This window comes from Orbicella franksi, chromosome 14 (genome assembly GCF_964199315.1).
Source record: "Orbicella franksi chromosome 14, jaOrbFran1.1, whole genome shotgun sequence".
NCBI classification, from domain to species: Eukaryota; Metazoa; Cnidaria; class Anthozoa; order Scleractinia; family Merulinidae; genus Orbicella; species Orbicella franksi.
Window position 1 is genome coordinate 18066233 of NC_138158.1, and position 26667 is coordinate 18092899.

The window sequence follows — 26667 nt, forward strand, 5'->3', positions numbered from 1 at the left end:
AGAATTTTATTTAGGAAAGCCTTGGACGATTATTACTTGTAATTTCTATTGTATTTTTAACGTTTTTAATATGCATCTTATTTTATGTATCATAATAATTCTTGTTTATTAGTTTTTAATTCTTAGCAGGACCCCGTTGATAACAGTACTTTATACTGAAGGGTTATCCTGAGGAAATATTTGATTATTATTATTATTATTATTATTATTATTATTATTATTGTCGAAAGTGCAGACAGACGCTCGCTGCCGAAGCAGCAAAAGGTAATTTAAGCAACAACTGCAACAACGCCAAAGACAAAGTCGATTAGAAAACAACATTATATTCAACCTACAAATCTCGCGAGAATTTAGATTGCATTCAGTTTGTCTATCACTGTCAAGAATATCCCAAACAGAATACTTCAAAATTCGAAAAAGAAATTTTCAAAATTGGTCGTCGGAGTTCACGTTCTCTTGAGCAGAAAACATCTCTGCTATGAAACGTCGTGTGAAAATAAAACTATATAAAATGACTTTTCACCACATTTCCTGCAATTTCTCGTGATCTCAAGTAGTTTCGAGAAAGGCGCTTCGGTTGTCATGTCCACGTATCACGCGAGTAACATCCTCGAACATCCTCGGAAGAGCTTGGTATCATGTATAAAAATAACCTAAGAGGGATTGCCTTGGGTATAAGGCCTATATGGAGATTCGGTCTCTTAACTTGATTATCTCTCGTACGAAACGGATCACTCCTAGTTGGCTTGTTGCTCTGGTTTTTCCCTTATCCATAGCAATCTTAAAACATGAAGAAATTCTTCAAACAGTTTGCTTTTTACCACTTGTCGTTTCACTGTTCCCTACAGATAATTTAACAAAAAAAAGGTGATTAACAATGCACTTTGCGTGCATGTTTGACGGGGCAAAAAAGGAGACTTGGGGATGAAGTCACGAGGGGAGCTTTCACCTTGGGAAGAGGGTTGGGGGAGGGTACTCTCTTATTTTGGCCAAAGCGGAGGCGTTCTGTTAAACAGGTAGAGTTATTTGGGTGTTTCGCCTAAATCAGGTTCTATAGTTTCACTATTAAGTTTCTTGAACAGGGTATCTGTTTGTTTTTAACCTGTGTACTGTACAGCCATACACTCTCCTCAGAGTGAGCAGATGTACAGAGTCAAGACAGGACAAAGGGAAAAACTTAATATCCCCACCCATGTAGGCCTTATTTCTAAAGTATTGCTTCCTAAATTATTTTTAGATCAGTCACGAAAAATCCCAGAAGAGTCGGAAAGAAGCCAATATGGTGACGTGAATTTTATTCACGTAGAAGCCCAGGCGACTTGCCACATGCCACATCCGCGGAACGACTGGAAACTTTGACTGAAAATAACTTAGAGGGATAAGGTCAATTCAGTGCATTGAGTCTCTCACCCTTCATCTTCCCCTGACACACACTAATTTGTTTTCCACGGTGTCGAATCTCTCTATGGGGGGGGGGGGGGGGGGGGATCCCAAATGGCAGCTGGACGGGAGTAATCGTCATACTTTCTCGGAGTTCAATTGATAGCTTAGTCCTGTTAGGCATGTTGAAATCTAAAATGATCACTGGGAAATTATTTTGATACCTTTTAATTTCAGGGAATAAACTGAAATAAACTACGCCAGGAAGGACTTGTCACAAAGCATTGCTACCTCGCTGGGGTGAAAATGAATTTATGCGGTACCCACAAAACGAGATTCTGGCAGCGGGATAGAGCAGTCCAAATTTTTAACGATGAGGTCCGTCAATTTTATTTGAGAGTACATTTACACGTTTTCTTATTTATCTGCCCAGAAAATTTACATTTTCATTGTGACTTTTTTGGTCGAGACCGTGTTATTAGACAGAAATAAACCTTAGCGACCTCTCGTGTTCCTTTCATGTTCGCCAGCTCATTAATAAATGAATAAATCAATGAATCCTCAATCCTATAATTCGTCAAACTCTTTGTTCGATGAAATTGCAGAGAAGAAAATTCAAATCTCCCGCACCAGGAGACAATCATCGTCTTCTCTTGTCCTCGCCTATTTAAAAATTTATTAGAGCAGAGACCAATGAAATAATCGCATTCACACAATCATTCTATGTGCGTTCGAGAAGTTTGGAAATAAAAGTTGCAAATATTGCTTTTGATGAAACTTTTTGTCATGCTTCATAGTTCTTCGTTCGGACGATTTTCATCCACTTTTCAAACATTTTACACAGAAATACCTCTTCTTTGCCGCCCATCAGTTTGAGAAACACTCAAGCTTATTGACGTTTGCTCCTCTAGGAGCACTGGGCATGACAAGTAATATTTAGTTCTCATGTGAAATTTATGAACTCAATTACCGCCAATCTCGTTCCCAGAGCCCTCGCTCGTCCCGTGACGCTGACCGTAAAAGTGAAGGCTCTCTCGCGCTTTGAAAATAGAGTTGTACCTGTCTTCCAACTTTGAGTTGAAGGACACTAAATATCATCGATCTCTCGGTAAGTACAAACCAAACAATTCTAGTTTTTGTTTTAATTCCAAGTTGCCATATAGCTGTCGTAAGATTTTTGTCAAGTGAGTCTGAGCTAAATCTGAAACATACTGAAAACTGTGTATATATGTTCATAATTCTAATGAACGGTAGTCGCAGGAAATGAGAAAATTGAAATGAAAATTTGCAGTAAAATGTGTCACAATTGTTCCACTGGAGACACTTACAACAAATCTATTTTTGTACCCAGATCTCACTCTGTCGGAAACTGTGCAGACCTGGGTTCAAGATCACAACTAATCCTGAAACGGTCAATAGTCCATCGAGAATGATGGACAACAACTAAGAAAACGTGTAGGCCAATAGACGAAACCTTCGTCCTTCGCAAAACGGTCAAACATTAAAAGCAGTGGATCTCATTTCCTCTTCAAAAGTCCACTCTTGTTTTTTCCGCATTTCCCTTGCGTCTTCCCGTTTTCTTCAAAGTCAAGAGCTTGCACTACTATTTTCGCGGTCAAAGTAGTCTGAAGGTAAGGGTCATTTGAGCCACAACAGTACTATACACCTGCAGAACTATTCCTTAATAACATTAAGTCTGTCTAGTACTCCTTTGGAGAGTTTTAGAACACAGCCAGTAAATGAATCTTCATTGCCTTTGGAGATAATTTTCACTGGTATGGTTGTCTCCACGATCCACATGTCCTCTGACGGGTCATACCATTCAACAAACAAATGACTTTGCCATACGTCCGATGAGCCACCCAACACATAGAGTGTTTCCTTCAGACACACCATACTGCCATACGCACGACAAACATTCAAACTTCCAATTAACTGCCATTCGTTTGTTAAAGTATTGTACATCTCACATGTTTTCAACCACTTTCCCAACCCTCTTCCAGCCTGCTTCCCTCCAGCACAAAAGATCTTTCCTTCAGTTGCCACACCAAAAGAACCGCCTCTCTTTTGTTGCATGTTTGCAATTTCCTCCCATTTGTTTTCTACAGTGTCAAATCTCTCAGCTTTCGTGACGAAGTCATCCTCTAGCCTCCCGCCACACACATACAAATGATTGCCAGCCGCAACAACACAAGAATCTTCCCTGCAGCCCTCATGAGATGACAAAACCGTCTCCCATGAACAGCGCTCAACGTCGTATCTTTTGATTGTGGATTTTTTCGTTGATGTATTAACCTCTATCGCGTAGATTTCGCCTCTAACAACAGCCACCTTAGCAAACCATGCGGTGGACAAGTCCAAACTAGACCAGCCATTAAAAACAGGATCATACCTCTCTGCGTTACTAAATGAAGGAAAGGCGTACAACTGATCACGGTAGCTTATCAACTTAGTTTCACACCTTCTCGCTGATAGCCCGTCTGCTAAACGCTTCCACTCGTCTTTCTCTGGGAGATAACACAAAGTGTATTTCCCTCCACAAGCAACAATGGCGCGGGTTTCAAGCCCTTTTCTCGGCGACTGCGAAAGGTTTTCTTCACTTGAAATGCCAGTCAGCTTTATAGCTTTGCAGAGCAGCTTGAAGCAATCAAAATTCTCTTCCACGAGTTCGTTTGTCACGAGATCGATTAAAAAGTCACGCGATAGGAAAGCCAGTCGCATGTGACGAAACAATTGTTCAAACCATGCTTTCCGCTCGCTTTTGTCTTGTTCGATCCACTTTAATACGATCTTGAACACATCTGCTTCAACAGCAACTGAAATGTCGTCACTTGAAATCCACCTCTCGACTTCTTTAGCTTCCAAGTTTAAGAATTCATCCATTTCTGCCACAGATGCAAAGTTCGCGTGGATGAACTTTCTGGTGTTGGTGATCAGTTCGTAGCACTGGTACATCTCAGCAAAATAAAATGTTGAAATGCAATTTGATTCAGACATCTGTCGTTCTAGAAATCGCCCAGCAAGGTTTTTCAAGCCCGGAATGAGAAGATAGTTCGCTGCAACGATAAGATCCTTCGAATTCTCTTGAGTTACCTCGACACTTCCTGTGTAGCTGAACTCCAAAACATCTTCCATTACAGCACCCGAGATCTCTTCAAACCGAACAATTCCTTCTCGATTCTCTTTCATGTCGCTCTGAAGAAGCTTGGAGAAGAACGGGCTTGCTGCGGAAAGCACATTTCTATGAGCTTTGAATTCTGTGTCATCTTTCGTCACCAAAGTTATGTCGCATAAATGATCTTGTCTTCGCAACATGTTAAGCCGCTTCGCCAATTCTACGCAGAAAGCAGCTTGTTCCGTATCCGAGATTGGCTGTAGATCTTCCATATTCCACACAATGAACTTATTTCTGTAAATTACAGATTCCTTTGGCCTAAAGTAGCTCTACGAAATCAGTCACGACCGAATATACAATCGACAGGGAAACTGTTTGGAAGAGGACACTGGGAAGCAACATGACGTCATCGCGTGAGGAAAACTTGATACACTAGACTGGACTTGGAAAGAACGCAAAGCAAGTAAGCGTGCGAGCGTGACTGTGAGCGTTACGTGCGAGCGACGAGCGGCGATGCTGCGAGTAGCTAGCAGCCGTCTTCCGACGCCCACGCTACTAGCGGCTCGCGGCATTGTTACTCTCACGTCACGCTCACAGTCACCAGTCACGCTAATGTGCGCTTACTTGATAACAAATAAAATGTATGTATGTATGTATGTATTTGTTTTGCGTTCTTCCCCACGGATTTTCGAGGAAAAGAGAGACTGTTTGCCTCTAGATGATGTGATAATGAAAACGTAAATTGAACCTTACTTCATGGGAAACTTTCAGGGGAACCTAAGACGCCACTCCTCTTCCCACCCCCTCCCCCCCCCCCCCACCCCCAACCCTCTTCCCCCAAGACTTTTTTCAGGCGATAAGTCATTCGTTTTTACGTGGCAAGCACTCTCTATCTCTCTAGATCTCTTCGAACGGTCGTCATACAAATCCACTGTGAAGGAACAAAGACTGTCCCAAATCGCCCTTAGTGTAGGCATGCGCCTGCACTCAGCGGATTCTCCCCACTAGAGAGGGGCCGAGGGGCCGAGGAGCACTGGGAAGAATACATTAATTCGACAATTTGTGGCGAGTTTGTAGCGCTGCAAAACGCGTCGGAATTTAAACCACATTGAACAGAGTTTTCAAGTCTCAAGTGATTTTTTCTCTTTATTAGGTATCGGAAAAATTCGTGCTCAGTTAGAAACATGTCAGATCATGAGCAACGTGTACACGAAAGGTCTAACAAGATCCGCAGCTAAAAAATTCGAAGTTGAACGCCATTAATGTTGACACAAGAATGGTACTCTCTTGAAAAGATTAAGAGGTGAGTCATCTGAGATCTTTTTTCTCATCTTTAACTTGGAAAATATTTATTATTTTCCCAGTTGTAGTGGTGAAACGATCTCACTCCATCACTTCTTCACTCCTTTACCGGGTCACTTCCCGTAAAACATTTGGAAACTCGGGCGGGGGGGACTCCCATATGAAAAGGCAGGAATGCTCGTCCGAAAATTTGAATTTAACTCCTAAGGGAGGCTAATGTAGACGTTGCTTGGGCTTCATTAGACCCCTAAAAGATACCACTTAAAATGGAACAGGTTCGATCACTAGACTCTCTTCAAGAAAGGATCCTGCGCACACGTAGACCCGACTCGCGCACTCAGAAATCAAGTCTGAAAACAGACATTAAATGAGAGCGTTTCTTTTATTGTTATTTCCTCAAGTGCATCCCAAAGGATATTTTGACAGCTAAAAATGGTGAGGTTTCGTCATCAACACCCTAAGTGAGACCAGAATCCTTGATTTGTACCCGAGAAGACAAGCATCCCCGTTCTTTTCATGTAATAGTCCCCCCCGGGTTTCGAACATCAGCCGTCTAAAGCTGTTTTTCAGTCGCTTGCAGTGTGTCAAGTTAGTTATTTTTGAGAGGTAGAAAGTATAACGATTTTTTCATTATAAGGAAAATATTTATGGGTCTTCCTTAGCAATTCAATTCAGGGAAAGTCTCTGTAGTTTTTCCTTCACAAACCTACGTGAAATTGTGGGTTTGAAAGCAATTGATATAAACGAATGATTAAAGGCTCCAGATGATTCTGTTTTTTTAACCCAAGAAACACAAAGACAAACACTACCTTTCGGTAAATGGTTTCTTGACAGAAAAAGAAAAAACAATGAAGAAGAAAAGGAATATAACAATCAGTAGTCACCACTTTGATGTTAACTTCCAATGTCTCACATGGCAAGCTAGTGCTTATCGCACTGCGCTACTTGTACATCAATTTCTGTAGAGCAAAAGTGTTCGTTATTTATTTAAGCGTGTCGTTCAGTCTATACTTCACTTTTGACGTAGCCTGCGTAGCAAGCGTTTCCGTGGGGTTTGGAAGCAAAGAAAGACGGAGGAAGGGGATTTTCGGTGTTTTGTCTGCGTAGAAAATGGGGTGAGAACCAAAAAAAAGAAAGAGGGGGGTGGGAGAGGGGAAGGAAGGAAACACTTGCAGACAAACCCCTGGATTTTGAAAACGTCCGTTCGCCAGCGAACGGAGCTTGTGATTGGCTGCGCTAGTCCAATATTATTGACATGTGTCGATCAAAGGTATTTTAATACCTTTGAGTGCCAGACAAAAGGGGAAGATGCGTTCGAAGCTTAGTTACAAAACGCTTTAACTTTTCTCGCTGAACAAGGATTTAGTCGTCAGCTTCGACAGTACGGTAGAAATCCTGTAGTGCAATGCCAACGCTTTGGTTTTTCAAAGCCTGCACATTATTGCAGAAGCAAGCGCGATGATTTGCAGCTGTTCCTTTAATTTTGACATCACTTTCTTGAATGCCACATGCGCCAAGGTAATAAACCACGATAATAAACCACGGGACAGAAACTGATTCGCACTGCTGCGTGGGAAAACCTAGTGATTTCATCTGGCTTGTTACGTGGTAACATGTTGTCATAGGTACTCTGGCATTTCATTAGAAGCATTTTTGTTGACAGCATTTAGAACCTCTGGGTACAATTCTCAATGATTTGTTATAGTGTTAGCTGCAGCATGCCAATTTTTGTCACATATTTGCCTTACCAAAAATTTAGTCGTGTCGTCGCAGGGTATTCTTACGAGGACATTTTATAAACAACTTTGACTTGGGAGCCGCCTGGGTGAAGATTATCTTTATTCAGATACTGGTCAAGATTATCGTTATTTCCCCTCTCAGATGTTTGAAGCCTTTCCTGCCCAAATTCCAAAGTTTGCCGTGAAGACTTTCCATTGTTTGTTTTTGCTGTAGGCGATAACACTCAAACTGATTTGCAAATCTGGCGTTTCCAGCAAACGCTTCTTTACTGGAGTTGCCTTTGTGGGAATTGACTTGCTAATTTTACCTTGTATCAATTCCTGGACGAATGAATACAGTGATCCAAGATTTCGAATCATGCGAACACAAGGATTACTGATGCGACTGGAATACTTCTCACATTTTAACTTTCTGGCAGATTTGTGCTTAAACTTCACCCTTGCAGTCCTTCCTTTTAGACGGATTGAGTAGAAATATAGCTTGATTATAAATTACCAAATTTAATTCATCGAGATTTCTCCGTTCCCACCATGCACTCGTTGTTTTAGACATATTTTGACAAGTGAAGTTTATTTTGGTTCAAAGTTCACTTCCGCTACGGAAGGCCGAAGATTTAATTGGTTAATTTATGGCAGCCGATGACAGCATGAAATCTCAGTGTGCGCACTCAGGCATGAAAGGCCAAGTGGGTGGTTTTCAAAATCCAGGGGTTTGTCTGCAAGCGTTTCCTTCCTTCCTTCCCCTCCCCCTCCCCCCCTTTTTTACTCGCTCCATTTTTCGTGCTGTAATTCTTTGCTCCCAATCCCCACAGAAACGCTTGCTACGCAGGCTACTTTTGACGGAACAAAATTATCTCTTGCCATTTTTGACTACAGCACAAGGAAGACATGTACACTAAGATACATGTAATGTAAAACATGTAGGCAGGCCTTAGTAGCAAACAGTTTTTTATGTTGAACTTTTTCATTTTGCAAATATCACAAAACACCCCTGAATGGAAAAAGGCTTTATGGACTTGTTCAAAAGCTAGACTGCTTTCACATCACAAGTAATTCCTTAATGAACAGTGCCTCATAACACCCTTTCATAATATATTTTTCAAGTTCAGTGGCTCACAGCCACTTTGATTCATTGCTGATAGTAGTAGGCTTAAGCATTGATTACAGTTTTACAGTGTAAGTAAGCTTATTTTACACTAGATTTTTGATTCGGTTAGTATAAAACACAGACTGCAGACCGGGAAGTAAAATGCAGACTGCAAAGTATAGACTTTTTAACTGAATGATGTTATTTTTTCCACCATTGAGACCTAACCGCAAACAGGCTAACTGGAGCATTATTTAGGCTAACCTGAGTGATATCTAGGCTAACTGGAGTGGTATTCAGTCTAACAGGAGCGCGATTCAGGCTGACCGGAGGTTGCAGTCTTTCACTACTATTTAAGCCTGAACAATCATGTTTAATATCAGCGCCTGATACTATTATAATAATTATAAAACAATATATACTTATGAAGTCTGCAGTCTGCAGTCTGCATTTTACTCTCAGTCTGCATTTTACCTCAGTCTGTAGTCCGCAGTCTGTGTTTCAGACTAACGAGTTTCAATTTGATTGCCAGCAAAGTGGAAGTGAAATCTGAACATCTTAGTTTGTACATTACTAAATTACATAGGTCATCAAAGAATATTCAATCGTACAGTCATTCCCATGGCCCTTTCATAAAATAACCACAGAATCATTAAAAATATAAAGAACAGCTAAACTGTTGGAATTTTGTAAGCAGTACCATCAGTTCAGAGTAAATGATGCAGTTCAAAATTTAGTATCTTTAGAACAAGGAAAAAGAGTCTACTCCAATATTATACCTAAATGTTGGGTGTTAAAGTTCAAAATATCATGGGTAATCAAATTTCTGTAGGTCCCAGGTTAGAATCTACTTGTAGTTTATAACAAATTAGGTGGCTATTATGTTAGTTACAGTAATTTGATAGAATAATTTTGAACAATTAATTTGTGTATTTATTTATTTCTACTCATATTCTGTTTGCAGAATGCTAAACTGGTTACAATTTATTGGTTCTGTTTGACACACAAATCTTACAAGAGGCATGCAGGTTGTGGTTTCACTAGATAGTACAAAGGTACTGGGGTTGTGGGAATATCATTCCAGATTTGTACTATCCTTGTCAGCAAAAGCTTATACTAAGTATGTGTTGCTTGAATAAAACAATAACAACCCTCAATCATTCTGTAATCATTGCAGGCTTTGTTAAATTTACTTTCTAGACTCTTCTTCATTTTTGGACTGTTTGTATTTTGGCCAATGTACAATTAATGTTTAGTCCCTAAAAAGGTCAATCACTGCTATAAGATTGTACAACTGAAGTGCAAGGTACCTATACAGTTATTGGAGAGCCTTACATGCAAACTCACAAAACTGTGAACACCTAAAATATGTCTGGAATGTTTATTGTGTTACAAACAATCACTAGCAAGATCTTCAACCACAGACACCACAGAAACAGATGAGTTTCTATCAGTCACGGAACAAATTTGTTTCGTTACCGGTCTCAAAATAAATCCTCTATTTCGGTTATACAAGAAATTAGATAATTACTATTACAGGCTATTTAAACACTAGCGAAGAGGGTTTGGGATATTTTTAACATGAGAAAACTGTTGTCACAAACCAATGTGCTAGGCTGACACGACAGGCGGCTGTTGAATCACTCAAGCGCAAACGATCCAAATCAGTACTTTCATTATTTCGTTTCATTATAATAATTTTGATAAAGATGAAAAGCGACAAGTGATATTGATTAAGATAGAAGTCTTCCATTATATTTTGTAATAAGTGAATCAAGTGCAAATTTATTTGGGAAGGAACAGCGGAAAATTGAGGTGTTTACTGTTTGCCACAACTAATTGCAAAATTAGCAAACATTTGCATTTATCATGGTCAATCTTTCCAGGGTGTTTAGATCACCGAACCACCGAGCCTGAGGGATTGTAATTATTTGCTAAAATAAATTGAGTTGCTAGTTTAACCAAAGATGATACCAAGGTTAGCGAAACCACCAAAATTTTAAATTTATATTCATCCCTATTTATAGCTGCGTCAAATTAACCGTGGTTTCGCTTGAGTAACTGTATGCGTCAGCAGGATTCTTGTTTTCCAAAACGCACAAACTGAATACTGGCTGTGGTTCTTGATACAAAAGGATAGCAATTATTTAGACTTTCAGGAATATATTAACACAGAGGGTGTATCTTGGGACAAAGCGAAAATCAAAACGATACCTGTATTTATGGTTCTGTGACTGATTCAACTACATCCATGTTCTGTGGTTTCCGTGGTTGAAGATCTGACTCGTCAGTCGTGATTGGTTATTACACAATAAACATTTCAGACATATTTTAGGTGTTTATGGTTTTGCGAGTTTGACTATAATAAATATTTCTTTGCAAAATAGTGTTTCCTGTGTTTTAAGAATACATGTGTATTAATGGGAAACTTTGCTTGAAGCACTAACAAGTAAGCTGTTTGTGGTATTTCTGTATTATGTAGTTTTGACTTGCAGGAGTCACAACCAGAAAGTACAACATAAAAGATGATGTTAACTCACACCAGGGGGGGTATTCTCAGAAAAATTGGGTGGGGTTGTGCGGCCCGCTTCCCAAAACCCCTGCCCTATTTATGACCAAAATCTGCGATATTCCCTACCCTATTTACGAGCTGACCAAAATTTCAAAACCCTATTTATGACGCGACCCTGTTTCAGACCTGCGTTATAATTAGTCCCTAGTTCAGACCAAAGTTAAATTACGGTAAGCATAATTTTTGAAGGGCTTTTATTGAGTCTTTTTGATAATGATGAAAAAATGGTTTCTTCTTAAAAACTTACCCATATCAAGGCTAGAGTGCAGAAACTATACCCTACAGTGTATTTATGACCAGAATGGCCAAAATCAGCTAAAATCGATACCCTATTTATGACCAAAACGGCTGAAAAACCACACCCTTTGGGGCCGCACATACCTGTATAGCTAGCCCATACAAGGGAGTACCCCACCCCACCCCACCCCAGGAACTCACATCACTCCTCTCCTCTTGCCAAGCAAGCTTAAAATGTATAGGGCTGTTTGTAAGGCCTCATCCATTACATTTAGGACATTCATATGAAGTGGCAGAAGTTGTGTTCTTGCTAAAAAATATTTTGAAGTGTCTTGCATCTAAGCGATGTAGCTAATTTGACATGTAAACAACAAAAATATGTCACGGAATATTTTATTTAATGATATTTTTTTCCCAAGAGTGATTTTTTTTACAATCACTCCATATATATATTTTTAATCCTATTTCAAAAATGTTCTGTAACTTTTTTCACTGATATTGAATATAGCAAAATGCAGACACATTGTTTAAGCACTTTGGGTCTGGAACCTGAGTAACAAATTAAATTGACAAAAAAATTGCATTGACCTGTTTAATTGTACATATTTTCTGTATTTGCTGTTGTTTTCTTTGTGTCCAAGTCTCTTTTGGAAATTGAGGGACAAAAAACTTGAAAATTTTACAATTTTGTCTAGTACTCCTTTGGAGAGTTTCAGTACACAGCCAATGAATGAATCTTTATTGTCTTTTGAGACGATTTTCACTGGTATAGTTGTCTTCGCGATCCACTTGTCCTCTGTAGGGTCATAGAATTCAACAATCAAATGACTTTGCCGTACTGAGTCATATTCGCCACCCAGCACATAGACTGTTCCCTTCAGACACACCATACTGCCATATGTGCGTGAAACATTCAAACTTCCAATTAACTGCCAGTCGTTTGTAGAAATATTGTACATCTCACATGTTCTCGAACCCTCTGATCCCCCCTCCTTACTTAGTCCTCCAGCCAAAAAAATCTTCCCTTCAGTTGCCACACCAAAACCAAAGGCTCTCTTTTGCTGCATGTTTGCGATTTCCTCCCATTTGTTTTCTACAGTGTCGAATCTCTCAGCTTTCGAGAGGAAGTCATCCGCTATCCCGCCACAAACATACAGGTAATTGCCAGCCGCAACAACACAAGACCATTGCCTGTAGCCCTCATGTGATGACAAAACTGTCTGCCATAAACACCGCTCAACATAGAATCTTTTGATAGTGGATTTTCTGGATGATGCATTGATCTCTATGGAATAGATTTCACCTCTAACGACAATCACCTGAGCAGAGCTTGTGATGGAGAAGTCCAAAGTACACCAGCCGTTAACAACGGGATCGTACCTCTCTTCCTTACCAGCAGATGGGAAGGAGTACAACTGACCACGGTTGTTAATCATTTGAGTTCCATGGTTCCTCTCTGACAACCCGTCTGCTAAACGCTTCCACTCGTCTTTATCTGGGAAATAACAGAAAGTGTATTTCCCTCCACAAGTGACAATGGCGCGGTTTTCAAGCCCTTTTCTCGGCGACTGTAGACGATTTTCTTCACTTGAAAACCCAGTCAGCTTTATAGCTTTGGAGATCAGCTGTAAACAAACGAAATTCTCTTCCACGAGTTCGTTTGTCACGATATCGAATAGAAAGTCACGCGATAGGGAAGCCAGACGCACGTGACCAAACAATTGTTCAAAAGATGCTTTTCGCTCGCTTTTGTTTTGTTCAATCCACTTCAATACGATCTTAAACACATCTGCTTCAACGGCAACAGAAATTTCGTCACTTGAAATCCACCTCTCGACCTCTTTAGCTTCCAAGTTTAAGAATTCATCCATTTCTGCCACAGATGCAAAGTTTGCGTGGATAAACTTTCTGGTGTTGGTGATCAGTTCGTCGCACTGGTATATCTCAGCAAAATAAAAGGTTGAAATACAATTTGATTTGGACATCTGTCGTTCTAGAAATCGCCCGGAAACTGTTTTCAAGGCCGGGATGAGAAGATAGTTCGCTGCAGTTATAAGATCCTCGGAATTTTCTTGAGTTACCTCGACACTTCCCGTGTAGATGAACTCCAAAACATCTTCCATTACAGCAGCCGAAATCTCTTCAAACCGAACAATCCCTTCTCGATTCTCTTTCATGTCGCTCTGAAGAAGCTTCAAGAGGAATGGGCTCGCTGCAGAAAGTACATTTCTATGAGCTTTGAATTCTTTGTCATCTTTCGTCACCAAAGTTATGTCGCATAAATGATCTTGCCTTCGCAGCATGTTAAGTCGTTTCGCCAATTCTACACAGAAAGTAGCTTGTTCAGCACCAGAGATTGGCTGTAGATCTTCCATATTCCGGAAACTTAGTGCGGTAAATTAGAGATTCCTTTAGAACCGTTTAGATGGCCTCAAATACTAGCTCTACGAAATCACGACCGACTGCGATCGAAAGCGAAAGTCTCTTTCTGCGGAAGTGGAAAGGGACACTGCAAGTGGGATGACGTCATTGACAAGATTGGAAAAGACTGGACTGTTGACTGGACTGGACTGGATTGGACTGGACTGGACTGGACTGGACTGGACTGGACTGGACTGGACAACACAAGATCGATCGGTGAACAAAATATTAAATTTACTATCCAGGAACCATATACCCCATAACATATGACGGATCACTCCTAATTGGTTTGTCGCTCTGAGTTTTCATCAATTGCATTCCTGCTAAACAGGGTAGAGTTTTTGGGGCGTTTACCCTAAAACAGGTTCTATAATTTCACTATTTAGTTTCTCAAACGAGGTCTTTGTTTGCCTTTAGCCTGTGCGCTGTGCAGCCACACTCTCCTCAGACTGAGCAGATGTACACAGTCAAGACAGGATAAAGGGGAAGAGTTGATTCCCCCATTTAGATCTTCAGGGGCGGACTTAGAGGGGAGGGGGATGGATTGGATGGCAAGCCAGTAGCCAGCCCCCTTATGGAGTAGCATAAGATAAAAAAACAAATTGAAAAAGATGGTGAATATTATGGTAGAATTAAAGACAAACACTCTGGACAAGTACCTGTTATGAGAAAATTCGCCGTTGCACAGGCATTTCTTTATTATCTGGAAAATTATAGAAAAAAAAAGCCAACAGTAGCCTCTTTTCAGTTAACAACTAGAAATCTTGTACATTGCCGATTCTTTGTACACCTGAATATATGCAAAGCCGTTTCACTGACTTTCATTTAGAAAACAAATAGTTCATTATCAGCTCATTTGAGTTTCTTTTCATTATTAAAATCTACCTTCCGTTCCCTCGGAAGCTAGCCAGCTGAACTATATTTCAGTAATGAAGTTTTATTAGTTTCCTCGGAAGCTAGCCAGCTGACCTATTTTTCACTAATGAAGTTTTATTGCTTTCTATTCATGGGATTATTTTCCCTTGCTATCGGTAACACCAATTCAGAATTTCAAATTAAGCATCTCACTTTTAATTTCCTAAGTTTGTTCTATCTTAATCTCAACCTGTGAATTTTAATCTTAGCTCTCTATTTTTAATTTTGGAAGCCTCGTGGTCTTGATTAGAATTCGCTATCTTAATTAAGTACTTTCCGCTCGTATTGTATACTTGAAGTTGCATTAGCATATTGTAAACACTTGACGTGTAAAGGATGATATATAAGCAAGTACGTTTGTAAAGCTTTTTTGGGATTACATCGATTACATCGTTACGATTAGGATCACGATTACCCCGCCGAGTATGTCAATTTCACTCTCGACGTTAGTGTGCAGAATAAACTACTGTTGGACCAAGTTATGTCTCTTCCCTGACGTCCGTAGTGAAGACCATTGAAGTAGATCCTCGTATACCAGGAAATCGTGACGAATTTCCTTTCCCGCAGCCAAGCAGTGCTCTCCAAGAGTTAGATTCCCCCAGTTGTCAGTTCGAGTGTCCGTTCAGTCCGAAATTTACAGTGTTTGCAGGAAAAACTTATCGTCACAATGGTTTACCGAAAAAACCCATCGTCACATACCTCATTGGGTTACAAGCTTTTTTTCTAGCTAAAACAGTGATAAAAATATGATATCCTCTAACAGCTACACAAGGTAACAGTTTTTGTGGTTGCTGTTGCTAGGCAACAATAGCCAAGATGTCATCATGTGTGTAAGTAAGAACAGTGTCCAATTTTTGGATTGTGATCGGAAGTATTCGGTCTTCTGTGAGTGGTAATGGAACGGAAGTGGGTCTGATGTTCATATTCAGAATATATTCTGGCGTATAATATCGATTTTCTCTCGGTTTTACACGAACGACAATCGAACGTCTACCGGTCTTATTCCGGATTTATACGACGGTACCGAACTGTTACCGAACGACCAGCAAAGCTAAATCGATCCTGCTTCTCTCACTAATAATCGAATTTTTATGGACTGCTCACGAGCACAACGTATCGACAATGTTCTGGTTGGGAGCTCGAGTTTTCAGCTGAGCCTCTGTATTAATGATGTATTTGTCCTACTTTCGACCAGTAATCACACTAGACTGCAAAACAGTCGTTTTTGGACGTTTTCGGAAGGCGCGAAGCGCCGTAAGCGCGATCCTCGCGTGTGAAGCGCGCGAGCCTCACACGTGTGCGGCGAGAAAATGACTGTCGGCTTTTCATACAACGAATTCGTCCTAAGCGGGGGTCGTATAATGTCACTGAGGTGAAAGAAATTGCTTGACAGCTCCACCCACATCTTACAGCGGTTTTCAATCACACGCGACCTTCAGCGCAAAAGGGTCTAGACAAAACCTGTCCACCTGTTCTGGTGGACGTCTCGTATTTTTTAGCGTCTCTCCCCATTCTTCCTCGCCTTCAGACCTTTCGTTCGAATATTGACCGTCGCCTGCATTCGCAAAAAATACGACTGTTTTGCAGTCTATAATCACACAGGGAGCCCTCACATCCGTTTAGAATATGAATAAAAGATTAACCTACCTTTATCGCGCGTGTTTTGTTTCGTGGCGGCCATTTTGAATTTTTAATACGCGCGCGATCTGCTAGTGTGAGGTCTGGAACCGAAATTACGGAAATCGCTCTGATCCAGCGACCAGTGAAGCTAAATCGATCCTGCTTCTCTCACTAAGGGAAGGTACGTTTTTGATTGAGGGGGGGTGGGCCGGGGCTTCGGAGGGGAGGGTCAGTAAATTCTTTTACAAATTGGGGAGGATCAAACCTGTTTTATTCGCAACCGGGGGAGGGTCAGTTTTTTTTTTTTGGCGAGGAAAAACTGACTCCACGTTGCTTAGTTGACTCGTATTTGTTAACAAACACGCGAAGTGTATAGAAACCTAAATTTTGTATATACAAGCAAAGCTAACAGTCAAGATTAATCTAAATTATTTACAAGTGTCGAAATATTACATCAAAAAGCTATCTTGGCCCAACTAACATAGTTGTCTCTCTCAACCGTGCCCGCTTTCGTCCATATTTTGAGGGCGGTAATGTTTCCGCGCAGGGTTCTGGCGTAAAATTGTTTTTTAAGCTACTCGGGCTTGAGCCGACAACTCGATCTACTACATCACTTTGCGAGTCAGTTTCAACCTCGGAAAGTGATGAGGTCACTTGTTGCTGCACATATCTTAGCGGGGGCTGCCGAGGTTGTTGGCATTCCATTGAATCGTACAGCAAGCTGCCTATGTGCGATTTGATCATTGCGACATTTTCAGCTTTCTTCCCTCTGAAGGTGATCTTGTGATAGGAAAAGTACAAGGATAGCTCGTCCACCCACAAGGACGACATCTTATCGGAGTTGTACAGTCCAACCCAGTCAATGTCATTGTATTCTGGTTCCGCCATTCCATTCGCTCCCCTTCAGTCTCCTCTTTCTTCTTTTCCTTTCGCATTTTTATCTGGGCAAGGTTCACAACACACTTTGCCACAAGTTTTTCGGGAACAATTTATTTATTTGAAAACTTTCTAATACACCTCACTGTCCCCACTGACTAGTTCACTTTCCTCAAACAATCGCTTAATCTGAGCAAGTTGTTCCATCTGACCTCATGAAATCCTCGCGTTCACCACAAGCGCATTTCCCTCTTTCTATTCCTCGCACATCCTTGCCCATTTTCAAGTTTTCACCGGGCAATCACACACCACGCAATTAACTGCTTTGTGCCCAGACACGGTTATGCGAGTAACACTTCCGGTTAGTTATTTTCACTTCCGGTCATTTTTGTCTTGGAGGAGGTGGGGGGAGGCTCAGATGTTTTTGTGTAGGTATTTGTGAAGGGTCATGCATTAATCCATTCTGGGAAGTGGGAGGGCCACGACTTTTTTCCCAAAAAATGTCTAAATACCCCGACCCATGCCCCTCCCCCCCAATAAAAAACGTACCTTCCCTAATGATCGAATTTTTATCGACTGCTCACACGCACAACGCATCAAAAATGTTCTGGTTGGGAGCTCGAGTTTTCAGCTGAGCCTCTGTATTAATAATGTGTTTGTCCTATTTTCGACAAGTAATCAGGCACAGCATTCCCCGGGGGGAAGACTCGAATATAAAAAGGACGGGGGTGCTCTTCGGAAATTTAAAAACTACCCTTTGGAGGTACCAAGATCCTGTTTGGTGGGCGTGGCTTGAAATTGTTTCACCCCTTAGAGGTACCAGTTTTAAAACAACACATCTCTTGTCATATATTTTCAGCTCAATACCCTAAAACGCACCTCAAAAGCTCCCGCTGTAGACGTTTTGAGGCTGAACACCCTAAGAGCTACCAAAAATGCTTTTACAACACCTAAAAGGTACAACGAGCAGCCCGTCCTTTTCAAATGGGAGTCACCCTCCCCTCCCCCCCCCCCAACTCCTCTAGCAGCATTCAAGCAATATGCACAGTCTTTCTTCATAAAGAGATTTTAGCCCTTTTGATGTTGTGGATAGATTGTTTATGGCCGAGTGATTTGTTCAGCTCAGCATCGCGAAATGTCCCGTGTACAGGATCTAAGAATTTATAAACGGGTCATGAATTTTTCCCTCAGGAAACGATTAATTCCCGTCGTAGATCAAAAGATTGTCCTGCGAGACACAAACCTGAATTCCTTTTGGAGAACAAATATCTATCCTTCGGGAATACGAAGACACAAAAGTATTTCCTTTGGGAAACGTGACTAGAGATCACTGGTAGTAGTGAAACACATAGCAACAATACGACATCCATGGTTGCTAGATGCTGTACATGCAAAGCAAAATAGCTTGCTGGACACTGACACCTGCTTGAAAGCTGTGTCTGTTGTGGAAATGTGACAATATAGCACTTACTTGTCAAACAAATACTCAGAGCAAAAGATAGAGATCCAATGGGTCACTGAGAAGACTTTTGAACTCACTGAAATGAAGCATAAACTGAGAAAGAAAAATTTTCCCGTTTTTACTCACATTTAAACAATGGAATAGCAGGTTTTCTAAGACTAAAAAGTTTCTACAGCCCTTTTTTCTATTGAAATATATACAGAATATAAAGTATTTGCTTTGTCTTATAATTCATGAGGGAGACATGTTTTAGTGTCAAATCACAGTCCTGCTGTAAGTAATTAATATTGCCTAATCTAGAGGAATGTGCAGCACTGATTCTAATTCAGTGTTAAATCGGTCAGTGTAAAACACAGAATGCGGACTGCAGACTGCAGACCGGGGGTAAAATGCAGACTGAGGGTGAAATGCAGACTGCAGACACTACATACTTTTTAATAACTGACTTGTGTTACCGTTTCAATCACTGACAGCTAACCGTAAACAGGCTAACCGGTGCGTTATTTAGGCTAACCTGAGCGATATTCAATCTAACTAGAGTGATAATCAGGCTAACCGGAGTGCAGAATTTCACTGCGACTTAGCCTGAATAACCCTGTTTACGGTTAGCACTCTATGATGGAAATAACACGACATATAATTAAAACGTCTTTAGGCTGCAGTCTGCATTTGACCCCTTTTCTTCAGTCTACATTTTACCATCAGTCTGCATTTTATCCCCGGTCTGCAGTTTGCAGTCTGCAGTCGGCAGTTGGCTTTGATAGATTGCTCTGGCATAATGTTTAGCATAATTCGTCGATACGAGCATACTTTTCATCGATTTTCCGAAAAAAGCACTGCTAGCTAATTTGCAATTTTGGCCAGTGTTGTAGAGCAAAATTGTCATTTATTGATCATGCAACCAATTGGTTTGGCCCGAGATCAGTGTCGCAGGAAAATTTAAGTAACAAAATTATTTTTTGTCTGCTTATTGTCTCATTCATGGGACCTGGGTCCCACAGGAAGTGATCCAGGACTCTTTCCATACACTCAACGTATGCGCATAACTAGCTCGGTTACCCAAGATGGCGTTCGCGACAGCGAGCGCATACAGTCAGGTACATATGTTTGCCATTTTCTTGTTTCTTGCATAGATATTGAAGTGTTCTTACCAAATTTAAAGTAAAAAGTAGAAGTATAGTTTCTGCATTTTTTACTAAAATGAGCATAATTTACAAAAACTAGCATAAGCATGAGCACAATTTTAGAAATATACGAGCACTGCTAGTAGCATATTATGCTACTTTTGCGAGCACAGTCTATCAAAGCCGTGTCCGCAGTCTGCGTTTTACACCGCTGACCGCGTCTTAAATTATATAAAGACTGCGACCTCGCGTACTCTAGACTTGGATTAAAGGTCACTAGAAGTAGGAGGAATGGGAAACTTCTTACTTAGAGCCGGCAATAGCAAATCAGTCATAGAATGACGCAAGTTGTCATTTTAGAAATTAGAGTTGCTGGTGTTCAATATTTACAAAATAGTCACGATTTGTTAATACATGATCATGTTCAGGGGTTTCATTAATGGTTTCAGCAGAAAGGCAACTAGTTTTCAAAGATGGGCAAACTTTTACAGAGAAGGAATGCCATCTCCTGATCAAAGGGCAAAACATAATGCATATGTGGAATTAGAGAGCAAGAGTGCGATCTGACCACAAAGGCAAAACATTATACGTACTAAACTGGACTAAAAGAGCTAGAATATGCCAACTGATCAAAAGGTAAAACATTATGCATACTTGAGATTATCCAGGTAAGAAAGTGAATCCCCATATAGACCTTATACCCAAACGCCAAGGGAATCCCTCTTAAGTTATTTTAAGACATGGTACGCAGTTATTCCACGGATTTTAAGCGAGAGTTGCGTGGATGTTTTCGTGGGGGATCTGTTTGTGTTTCGTTTCGTTTCGTTTCGTTTCAAAGCAAAGGAAAACCTCCAACGCTATGGGGATGTCTTCTTGATATTTTAATTACAAGCGAAGGAGCTTCGGCTTTCGATATGTTTTGATACATTTCGAAACTATAAGAGACAGATGTCCCCTGCACAAACAATAACAACTGAATGAACGGCAGAGCAGTATGAGTAGACAAACGAGTACAAGTAACAAACCGTCCAGTATTCAAAGCAACCGAACAAATAGATGGTCTAAAATCAAACAGGCACTCGCCGCCCAAGCAGCAAAAGGCAAGAGACCATGATCTAGCCTCATTTTCTCTTGCTGGAGAACGTGAACCAACGACGGCTAATTTTTTAAATTTTAAATTTTTATTTCGAATTTATCTATGTGTCCTAGATTCAGTTTCGTGATAGCTTTGGCAGTGATAAACAAAGTAAATGACTTTAGAGTACCGCGAGATTCGTAGGTAAAATGTAAACTCATTTTTTAATCGACGTTGTCCTCAGCGTCGCCGTCGTGGTTTCTTAAGCTCCCTGTTATCGGTGGGAGGACTGGACACTATTCCTAAAAGTAATTTAGGGCCTCTTCATGTGAGCCCGGTAACCGGGCTGGCTCGGTTACCGGGACGAATTTTGTTGTCTGTTCATATGGGAAATTTCAGCTCGGTCTACCGGGATGAAATCCAAGAAACAACGAAAATGGTGGAACATAAACTTGTATCGCTCGCGGCTGTCGTAACTTTGTGGACTCTTGAAACTTTACTAATAATGCTAATTCGCATACTCCTAAAGCGGGAATACATACCAGACAAAAATTATGCCATTTTGGCCGCTATGTTGCAAAAGCAAAGTATTTTGTGTAAAAAGTTTCGTCCAGGTTACCCGGGCTGGAGTGTTCATATGGGAAAATTTTCATCCCGGTTACCGGGCCAGCCCGGGTTCTCATATGAACACATCGACATTTTTACGAATGAAAGAGTGGCGAGGCGAGATCTCGGAAACCGAGCCAGCCCGGTTGACCGGACTTGTATGAAGAGGCCCTTAGAGGGATGAGGCAGGACATTGATCCCTTCCCTTGAGTAATTTGTTTCACACAGTGTCGAATCTCTTCAGGGAGGGGATCCCCAATGACAGCCGGACAGGAGTAATCCTTTTGGGTTTCAATTCATAGCGTAGCACCGCTTAGCTTAGTGTGTTTAGATCTGAAATGATCACTATTAAAAATTTTTTCATACCTTTCAGGGAATAAACTGAACTAAACTACGACAGGGATGATTTTTCACAGAGAATTGCTACTTCGCTGGGGTGAAAATCAATTTATGCGGTATCCACAAATTAAAACGAGGTTCTGGTAGCGTTTAGGGCTAGGGAGAGAGTATTTTAACATGTTTTTCTTCTTTATCTGCCCACAAAATTTACATTTTCATTGTGACTTTTTTGGTGGAGACCGTGTTATTAGACAGAAGTAAACCTGAGCGACTTCCAATATCCCTTTCATGTGCGCTAGCTTATTAATAAATAAATAAATCAAGGTATCCTCAGTCCTGTAATTGGTCAAATTCCGTGTTCGATGAATTTGCAGAGAAGAAAATTCAAATCTCCTGTACCGGGAGACGATCATCGTGTTCTCTTATCCTCGCCTAATTACAAAATTATGGAGACCAATGAAATAATCGCATTCAGACAATCATTCTATGCGCGTTCGACAAGTTTGAAAACTGAAAGTTGCAAATATTACTTGTGATGAAAATGTTTGTCACATTTTATCGTTCTTCGCTCGGACGATTTTCATCCACATTTTACACAGAAATACATCTTCTTTGCCGCCCATCAGCTTGATAAACACTCAAGCTGTAGTTTGTTTGGTGTTGACAACGTTTTCGCTTGTAAGAGCTCTGGACATGACCAGTGATAATTTAACTCCTGCACCATATTAATATCTCTTGTGAAATTCTAAGACCCAATACACCAATTTTGATATATTATAATTCAGCCTAAAACGATAGACCTCACTACAGAGTTTGTGGGGTTTATTCCCTGGAGCTTCGTACTGAGGTCTATTGTGTTAGGCTGAATTTTAATGCAGTCGACACGTACTCGTACCCTCGCTAACTCAGACCTCGCCCTAACTCGAACCAAAATCGATTTCCCCTGGATTTCCGTCATACATTTACTATAATTCAGTTACCCTCGGTAACTCGAACCTCCCGCTAACTCGAAGTAATTTTCGTTTCCCTTCAAGTCATCTTCAATATGATTTTAACCTCGATAACACGAACCATATCTGTCAATACGTGACAAGTAAAAACAAGCAGTGTACTGTAGTCCAAAACATCAAATTTATTTTGAAGCAGCCGTGAGAACTTTTTCATTTCTTTTACATTACACAGAACGTTTCAGTTCAGTTTATACGAAATTACGAAAAGTATTGTTCCATTATCACTCAGCTTCCCTATAGCTGTATAATTGAATTTGATTACAATGTACATTACATGAAAAGAAAAAAGAAATCGCGTGAACATAGAAAATGTGAATATCATGAGCTTAGTACCAGTAGCCCGACATTGTTCTCGTTTCACAGTTCCTGGACTTCTCCCTGCTTTCTTCCTTTGTCATATTTTTCACATTACGTTACGTTCCGATTTATACACTAATTTAGATATGTATTGTTTTATTTTCACTTGACTTCTGTAATTCTCTATTCTGTAATTAAATTTGATTAAAATCAGTGCATGAATAGAAAAACTTTAAACAACGTTTTTTCCTTATTTGCGGTCATTTGTTCTAAACTCCCGATAAATGGAACTCCCGATAACTCGAACCTTTTTCAATTTCCCTTGAAGGTTCGAGTTAACAGAAGTCGACTGTGTATCAAAATTGGACTATTAAAGCGAATCTCGGTTCCAGAGCCCTCGTTCATCCCGTGACATTGACCGTAAAACCGAAGGCTCAGCTAAGCATGACAAGTGATGTTTTGAGAGAGAACTCTTGCTTTGAAAATAGTTTGTCCTTCTCTTCTTATTTTGAGCTGACGGACACTAAATATCACTGATATCTCGGTAAGTAAACATGAAACAATTTCAGTTTTCGTTTTGTTGATCCCAACTTGATATATAGTTACCGAAAGATTTTTGCGAGATTTAGGTGAGTTTTAACTACATCTAAAACATAGTTGATATTAAGTAAATATATTCATCAATTCCACGGAACGTTAGTCGCGAGAAATGGGAAAATTAAAATGAAACTTTCAAGTGAAATGTAAAAATAAAATGGTCAATCGTCAATCATATCATCTGCAGAACTATGATCCTAATCCTTACTCTCCTTCCTACTATTCTTTAATAACATCAAGTTTGTCAAGTACTCCTTTGGAGAGTTTCAGAACACAGCCGGTGAACATATCTTTATTGTCTTCGGAGATCATTTTCACTGGTATGGTTGTCTTCACGATCCACTTGTCCTCTGTAGGGTCATAGCATTCAACATTCAAGTAACTTCGCCAATAGTCATGGCCACCCAGCACATAGAGTGTTCCCTTCAGACACACCATAGTGCCATCGGCACGAGGAACATTCAAACTTCCGATACACTGCCATTCGTTAGTAGAAATATTGTACATTTCGCATGTTGTCGACCATGATCTGTTCACGATGCCTCCCGCTAAGAAAATCTTTCCTTCAGTTGCCACACCAAAAGCACGCTCTCTCTTTTCTTGTAAGCTTGCAATTTCCTCCCATTTGTTTTCTACAGTGTCGAATCTCTCAGCCTTCGAAAAGCACTCCCCTGCCAGGAACCCGCCACAAACATACAGATGATTGCCAGCAGCAACAACACAAGAAGAGTCCCTGCAACCCTCGTGAGATGACAAAACCGTCTGCCATGAACACCGCTCGACCTTGTATCTTTTGACTGTGGATTTTTTAGTTAATGTGTTGACTTCTATGGCATAGATTTCGCCTCTGACGACAGCCACCTTAGTAGACCTTGTGGTGGACAAGTCCAAAGTAGACCAGCCATTAACAACGGGATCATACCTCTCTCCCTTACCAGCGGATGGAAAGGCGTACAACTGATCACGGTACCTTAACATCTTAGTTCCATAGCTTCTCTCTGACAACCCGTCTGCTAAACGCATCCACTCGTCTTTCTCTGGGAGATAACAGAAAGTGTATTTCCCACCACAAGCAACAATGGCGCGGGTATCAAGCCCTTTTCTCGGAGACTGCGAAAGACTTCCTTCCACTGGAAAAGCCATCAGCTTTATAGCGTCTGAGACCAGCCGTAAACAACTAGAGTTTTCCTGCACGAGTTCATTTGTCACGACATCGATTAAAAAGTCACGCGATAGGGAAGCCAGTCGCATCTGACGAAACAATTGTTCAAACGTTGCTTTTCGCTCGCTTTTGTTTTGTTCGATCCACTTTAATACGATTTTTAACACATCTTCTTCACCTGCAATAAAAATTTCGTCACTTGAAATCCACCTCTCGACTTCTTTAGCTTCCAAGTTCAAGAATTCATCCATTTCTGCTACAGAAGCAAAATTTGCGTGGACGAAGTTCCTGCTCTTACTTATGAGTTCGTCACACTGGTATTTCTCAGCGAAATAAAATGTTGAAACGCAGTTTGATTCAGACATTTGTCGTTCCAGAAATCGCCCGGAGACTGTTTTCAAGCCCGGAATGAGAAGATAGTTCGCTGCGGCGATAAGATCTTCGCAATAATCCTCTTGAGTCACCTCGACATTTCCTGTGTAGATGAACTCCAAAACATCTTCCATTACAGCACCCGAAATCTCTTCAAACCGAACAATCCCTTCTCGATTCTCTTTCATGTCGCTCTGAAGAAGCTTGCAGAAGAACGGGCTTGCTGCAGAAAGCACATTTCTATGAGCTTTGAATTCTTTGTCATCTTTCGTCATCAAAGTTACGTCGCATAAATGATCTTGTCTTCGAAACATGTTAAGCCGCTTCGCCAATTCTACACAGAAAGCAGCTTGCTCCGCATCAGAGATTGGTGACAGATCTTCCATATTCCACACAATAAACTTATTTCTGTAAATTACAGATTGCTTTAGCCTCAAATAGCTCTACGAAATCAGTCACGACCGAAAACACAATTGAAAGCGGAACTGTTTAGAAGAGGACACTGGAAGAGTGACATGACGTCATCGTGTAAGACTGGACTGGACTTGTCAAACGTGGACTTGCAAAACACAGATTAATAGAACGCAGCCTACAGAAACGCAGACTAGCAAAACGCAGTAAAGTATTTTCTTAATTGAGAGGATCATTTCTCATCCAAAGAGTCAAATGTATTAAATATAATTCCTAACAGAATCAAAGTGGCTATGAGGCACTCAACTTGGAGAATGTCACGTCTTGAATCACAATTCAAAAATTCATACAGCTCATCAATTTTGTGATTTTCAATATCTCCTCAGTTTTCGGGCAATCAAGTATTGTTAACCTTGCGTAAGTGGACACCTTTGAGAAGTGCGTTATTTATGTAATTAGCTTCTAGTTATAAAAACGTTCGTGCGAAAGTCTATTCAATGTAGATCATTTCTGCGGTAAGATATTTAGTACTTGCGTCAGAAATTCAAAGAATAGGGAATTTAAGATATGGTACGGCTAGACTGTATTCCGGCGGCAGATAGTGAAGATCACTTCCGGTGACGTCATGACGCGCGTACCAGTACGACTTTCCTGTCGTAGCCTTGCATTCTACTACTGCAAAGTGGCTGGTTTCACGTAGTCTTCTCTACGTGAATATAAGCCCGCTGTTTACTTCTCATTTTAACGCTTTTTTCACTGTTTGAACAGCCTAGTTTAAAGATAAAGTTCTCAATCATAAAAATCAGTTCTAAGATCATTGTTTCTTTGTCATTCGTACAGAAAATATAAACGATTTTAACACCTTCCGCGAGATGATCAATTCAGCTTCGTATGTTCTAATCTGAGCTATAATTGTTTATTAGTCTTCAAAATGTATTTTATTATAAT

General features: G+C 40.5%; 4 protein-coding genes across 6 annotated transcripts in view; all 4 read right to left on the reverse strand.

Annotated features, from left to right (window-relative positions):
• Positions 1–2517, reverse strand: part of LOC145467346 (kelch-like protein 11) — an 89636-nt gene extending 87119 nt beyond the window's left edge. Inside the window, exon 1 of the mRNA XM_081450897.1 lies at positions 2440–2517. The gene's annotated coding sequence lies outside the window, so the exon portion shown is untranslated. The remainder of the gene's footprint in view (positions 1–2439) is intronic.
• Positions 2518–2716: 199 nt separating this feature from the next.
• LOC145467343 (kelch-like protein 2) lies at positions 2717–8563 on the reverse strand. 3 transcript variants are annotated; one of them, XM_081450891.1, is made up of 3 exons: positions 8383–8563; positions 5371–6825; positions 2717–4604 (listed from the first exon to the last, which is right to left on the reverse strand). In XM_081450891.1, exon 3 carries the CDS (start codon positions 4567–4569, stop codon positions 3055–3057), a length of 1515 nt encoding a protein of 504 aa, XP_081307017.1. In that variant the 5' UTR covers positions 4570–4604; positions 5371–6825; positions 8383–8563; the 3' UTR covers positions 2717–3054. The 3 variants fall into 3 exon arrangements, with proteins under 3 accessions (XP_081307017.1, XP_081307018.1, XP_081307016.1); XM_081450892.1 differs by lacking the exon at positions 8383–8563 and having other exon boundaries at positions 5371–6920; XM_081450890.1 differs by lacking the exons at positions 5371–6825; positions 8383–8563 and having other exon boundaries at positions 2717–5303.
• Positions 8564–8591: 28 nt separating this feature from the next.
• LOC145467335 (kelch-like protein 11) lies at positions 8592–14202 on the reverse strand. The gene has a single exon (XM_081450885.1). The coding sequence runs from the start codon at positions 13805–13807 to the stop codon at positions 11960–11962; it is 1848 nt and encodes a 615-aa protein (XP_081307011.1). The 5' UTR covers positions 13808–14202; the 3' UTR covers positions 8592–11959.
• A 6217-nt stretch (positions 14203–20419) lies between these two features.
• LOC145468050 (kelch-like protein 11) lies at positions 20420–26583 on the reverse strand. The gene has a single exon (XM_081451708.1). It carries the CDS (start codon positions 25692–25694, stop codon positions 23994–23996), a length of 1701 nt encoding a protein of 566 aa, XP_081307834.1. The 5' UTR covers positions 25695–26583; the 3' UTR covers positions 20420–23993.
• Between the last annotated feature and the right edge of the window lie 84 nt (positions 26584–26667).